Source organism: Marmota marmota, unplaced genomic scaffold, assembly GCF_001458135.2.
Source record: "Marmota marmota marmota unplaced genomic scaffold, marMar, whole genome shotgun sequence".
Classification (NCBI taxonomy): Eukaryota; Metazoa; Chordata; class Mammalia; order Rodentia; family Sciuridae; genus Marmota; species Marmota marmota.
Window position 1 is genome coordinate 7,545,704 of NW_026000102.1, and position 4,743 is coordinate 7,550,446.

Below are 4,743 nucleotides of genomic sequence, written 5' to 3' on the forward strand. Positions count from 1 at the left end.
CCAGCGCAGCTGCTCCGTCAGTGCGTCCGGCTGCACCTCCTGCCCAGCCTGGCCCGGGGCGCCCAGGCTGCGGCTCAGGCTGCAGGAGCTCCCCTCAGAGCTGGGGCCAAAGTCGTCGGCAGTCAGGTCCCCCAGGCTCTTGGACTTGGCAGCCGCGGGGCAGTCCTGCAAGCCCACCAGGGTGAGGCGGCCCCAGGGTGACCGGGCGTGGAGGCCGGGCGGGCGTGGGGCCAGGGGCCGGGGTCGCAGCTCGTCAGATACAGGAGGCAGCTGGCTCACGGCCCGCAGGTTGGGGTTGGATTTGCTCTTGGTCACAGGTGGCCGGTCAGGGCGAGTGGCCGAGGCTGAGCAGGGCCTTGGGGGTAGACGTCCAAGCAGGCCCCCAGTGAGGCTCTCACGGCTGCGGCCCAGGCCCAGGCTTGGCAGGGAGAGGTCGATGACAGTGTCGCTGGAAGACATGCTGGAGGACGAGGACACACTGTCACGGTGGCTGCCTGGCTCCAGCCGCTGCCACAGCCGGTCACTGCCTGTGGCGTCTGAGTGCATGGCTGGGGTCGGGGAGGGCCCGGCCAGGGGCCGCCAGGGACCCAGGGGCTCCAGCAGCACCTGGCCCTCACTCTTGGCTCTTCTGACCATGGGCAGGTGACCCAGGGCTTGGGGATGGCTCTTGCTGTGCGTCTGGCTGACAGGGGACCCTGGGCATGCCCCGCTGGCACCACCATGGCGCGGCTCCCTGGGGGGCTCTTCGGGGTCCCCTTCATGCCGGGTTCTGAGCTGCAGGGGCTCAGAGGCTCCCAGAGCAGTCCGTGGTGTGCTGGCCACTTTGGCTCCAGGTCCCGCAGGGGACTGGGGCCCTTCCCTGCGGGAGCTGGTGGGGGCAGCTGCCTGTGGTGGGGGGCCAGGGCCCAGGACCGGCTCCTCGGCAATGGTTTCCAGGCTGCACAGAGGGGAGATTGACCGCTGCACAGAGAAGGGGCGAGCATCTGGGGGAAGAGGGAGCGAGGAGAGTGACAGAGAAGAGAGAGACAGGGAGACAGCACAGGGAGGAAAAGTCGTGTCAAGAAATGGTGTCCCGTGACCCTCTGTGCCGAGGGGCAGTCGGGCTGGCTCCCCACCCAGGGCCTCCCCAGCAACCAGGCTGGTCCATTTGTACACATCCCACACAGCTTGCTCAGAGTGCCAGTGCCCCCTCCCCACCGCTGCTGGGAGTCAGTGGGCAAGGTGCCCGGCCCTGTGTCCACTCGTGTGCGGAGTCCACAGGGGTCTGGCTGGCAGGCCAGGAACGGGTCTTCTGGGGCCAGGGCAACAAGGAGCACACGGGGCTGGGCCTGTTACCTGGAACTGCAGCTCTCAGTCCCTAACTACGGAGGCAGCACGGGGCGCAGGGACAGAAAGGAGAACGTGGTCAGCACGGGGTGGGTCTGGCAGATGGACAGACGGACAGCAAGGCTTGGCAGGTGAGGGAGGAGCATGGTGGCAGGGGAAGGCTCGGTGCACGTCCCTCCCACTGGGTTGGGGCTCAGCAAACTGAGCCAGGGCAGGCCAGCAGCTGTCTGCCTGAAGGCTGCGCACCTGGAGGGCTCCATGCCATCTGACAGTCACAGGTCCAGGGCCCCAGGGACACATGGGACCTGCTCCTCTGCACTTTCAAACTCCGAGGCCCCACTTCAAGGCTCTGAGCATCATTCAGGGTCCCTGGGGACAACCTGGATGCTGTCCTATGGCTGTACCCTGACTGACAGGTTACCCGAGAGGGTCTGTGGCAGGGTGACTCTGAACCTCGTCCTGGAGGACGGTCAGGTGAGGACTGGAAGCTGCCTGGACCCAGGAGGGGGTGGGGCTCAGCCAGGGAGCCTCCACGTGCAGCTCCAGGCTCTCAGTAAGGCCACTGGTGACTCCAACTCCCCAGGTCCCCACCCCTCCAAAGTGCCAGGGCCTCTTGCTCAAGGGACAGGGCTGGGGCAGATGGGGCTGCGGGTCAAGCCAGCAGAGATGCAGGAGCACAGCAAGGGGGCAGCAAGGCAGGGACACTGGCCCAGGCATGCCGGGGTGCAAACACAGGCTGCGGGGGGGGCAGCTGCCTTACCCGCGGAGAACATGGGGGAGTTACTCCTGATCTCCTCCAGCTTTTGAACGAACAAGGCGTTCATCTCTCCCTGCAGGGCCCCCGGCTGCCTGTGAGCACCCTCAGGCTGGCAGGGGGCCACCTTGGGGCTCCCCAGGCTGTCCGGGCTGCTGGAGTCCGAGGACACGGAGCCGCTGCCGCCTAGACCCTGCCGCCGGGCCCCGGGGCCCTTGAAGGCCTCCTTGCTTCTCCCTGGGGTGGCTTGAGGGCCCAGGTTGCAGTGGGGGTCCCCTAGCAAGTCTGCCCGGGCCTGGGGCTGTTGGCTGATGGCCGTGTGCCCTCCAGCAGGCCCCAGGCTGGGCAGCTGCTCCCTCGGCAGGCCCTCAGCGTCCACACCGGAGCAGGAGCCCACCACACACTTCATGCATGTGGCGGCCATCCCGGCAGCCCCGGGGCCCTCAGGGGCACACGGGGGCCGCACCTGCCCTGGGCTCCTCTCTGCTGACGCCTTACCTCGCGGGCTGCTACTGCTGGGACCCTCACACACCAAGGCCTCGGGAGCAGGGCCAGGGCTGGGGGGTACCACGTCGTCAGCTGCCCCCTCGGAGCCGGTGTCCTGCGTGCCCAGGGCCAGCTCCGGGAAGCCCCTGCGGCCCGGCTTCTGGCTCTTGGTTGGAGCACTGGCCGTGCGCCGCAGGAGCCGCTGGCTAACGGAGGGCCGGGGTGGGTGCTGCCCAGCAGCATGACTGTCCAGTGAGCCTGGCTTTGGGCCTCGGAGGAAGAGGCCTTTTAGGCCCAGAGCCTGCTTGACCTGCAAGAGAAGGAGCCCGCATAGCTGGCGCTGGGGGTACCGAGCCCAGTGTAGCTGTAGCTCAAGTACGGTGGGCTGGGGCCAGCCAGGAGTGCACGTGGGATGCGAGCCACAGGGAGCAGGCCACATGGCCACTCCACCAGCATGGCAGGACCGCACCGTCCAGACTGAGCATCAGCCCCTTCCTGAACTCTGGGTGGAGTTCGGAGGTGGCGGGAACATGGGGACTGAGAGGACACCCTTCCTGGGGTCTCTCAAGGACAGATTTCAAACTCTAGAACCCGGCGAGCACACCTTACACCTGCAGCCCTGGCTCGAGGGGAAGACTTCAGGGTCATGGGTCATGCCACCCATCCTGGGCACCAGCATCCACAGAAGCCAGTCCCTGGGTTGGCCAAGGCCTGCTCGACCACAGGCCCTGACCTACCTGCTTCCCAGTGGTGCTCCTGCCTGGAGGGGCCATCCCTCCCAGGCAGCCTTCCCACTGCTCTCTGCTCATCGAGCCTGGGCCTACCATGTGGGCTCTGGACCACTGCCTAAGAAGGCTCGGGTTCCAGGCCTCCAGCTCCAGACAACAGCCCAGCTCCCTGGCCACCAGGGCTGGAAGGTCCCTCCACAGGCCTCTCCTGCAGCCCCTTCCTGGGTCACTGCTGGAGAAGGCTGGCCAGCTGCATCTCACAGTGCAGAGGCCAGGAGGATCCTCACATGCCAAACACCCTGCATCCCACAGAGGCCCCGACAACACCCACCGCTCCCCCAGGCCGGGCTGTGCTCGTGCGCGGAGTGGCCTAGGGCCCCAGTGGCAGAGGCAGTAAAGTGGCCACACTTGAATCAGCTTCCTGATTCAAGATCCCAAATCCAGTGCAATTTGGTCCATGTGGCTGGAAGACATTTAGAAGGAGATCCAGGATTCCGGCTCGGAGCTCCTGCCCAGGTGGCCCCACCCCAGGCCCTGGCAGGATCAGGAGTGGCAAAGTCGCAGCATGAGGAGGGATGGAGAGGGAAGGTGGGGGGAGGAGAACGGAAGGGGCACAGGGAGCCCAGGAGAGCTCCGGACAGAAGAGGGCAGCGGGTGGAGAGACAGGACAGCGGGGAAGCATGTGGCCTTGGCTCAATCCTGGATCTGCCTCGTAAATGCCGCTGTCTGGCTGAGGATGGCCCAGGGGACCCCGGAACCATGTCATGACCCGTGTCACATGAACGGACAGTCTCCAAAATGCTACCAGGAACCATGGATGCTAATGGGATGCGGCCTGGCATGCAGGTGGGCGGCGGGCTACACTGTCCCGCAGCAGCAGGGTACCTTGTGACTCCTAACAAGGCCGCACGTCTAAAAGTAGACTTTGGACACAGAGAAGCCCACTGTAAGACCAAAGAGACAGAGTGAAGGTGGCGAGGCCCCGACTGTGTGGGGAGGGGACCCAGGGCCGCAGAGACAGCAGACACGTGACAGACGGACAGACAGTGGCACAAGAGTGCTGGAGCCGGCAGAGCCTCTGGGCCCGCAGACATGGCAGGAGAGAAGGTCAGTGCTGGTCCTGGGCAGGACCCTGTGCTGTGTGTCACAGACCCAGGCACCAGCTGCCCTGGGCAGCACCCTAAGGATGCCAGGCCCACTCAGAACCAGAGTAGCCAGGCTCCAAAAGCTGAGACCCCCATCCTGCCCTAGTCTGGACAGGGGCAAATGTGCTGGGGGCCAGGTAATGGGCAAGTCCAGGCAGATCCTGCCCTGGGCCGGCGGGAGAGGGAGGGAGAGCCCCAGGAAGGGCGGTAAGTTCTTCTCACCCTTCATGAGAAGGCAGCCAGGCACCCCTGGCAAGGCCACCAGGGAGACGGAGGCTAGCCTGGCACTGGCAACACAGGAGGG

The 4,743-nt window shown here is 65.9% G+C and overlaps 1 protein-coding gene across 1 annotated transcript in view; it reads right to left on the reverse strand.

Annotated features, from left to right (window-relative positions):
• Window positions 1-859: 859 nt before the first annotated feature.
• LOC107155445 (1-phosphatidylinositol 4,5-bisphosphate phosphodiesterase eta-2) overlaps window positions 860-4,743 on the reverse strand; it is a 34,572-nt gene continuing 30,688 nt past the window's right edge. Inside the window, exons 15-17 of the mRNA XM_048783569.1 lie at window positions 2,087-3,043; window positions 1,336-1,361; window positions 860-983 (exon numbers count right to left, since the gene is read on the reverse strand). Coding sequence (XP_048639526.1) covers window positions 1,351-1,361; window positions 2,087-3,043 — 968 coding nt within the window. The 3' untranslated portion in view covers window positions 860-983; window positions 1,336-1,350. The remainder of the gene's footprint in view (window positions 984-1,335; window positions 1,362-2,086; window positions 3,044-4,743) is intronic.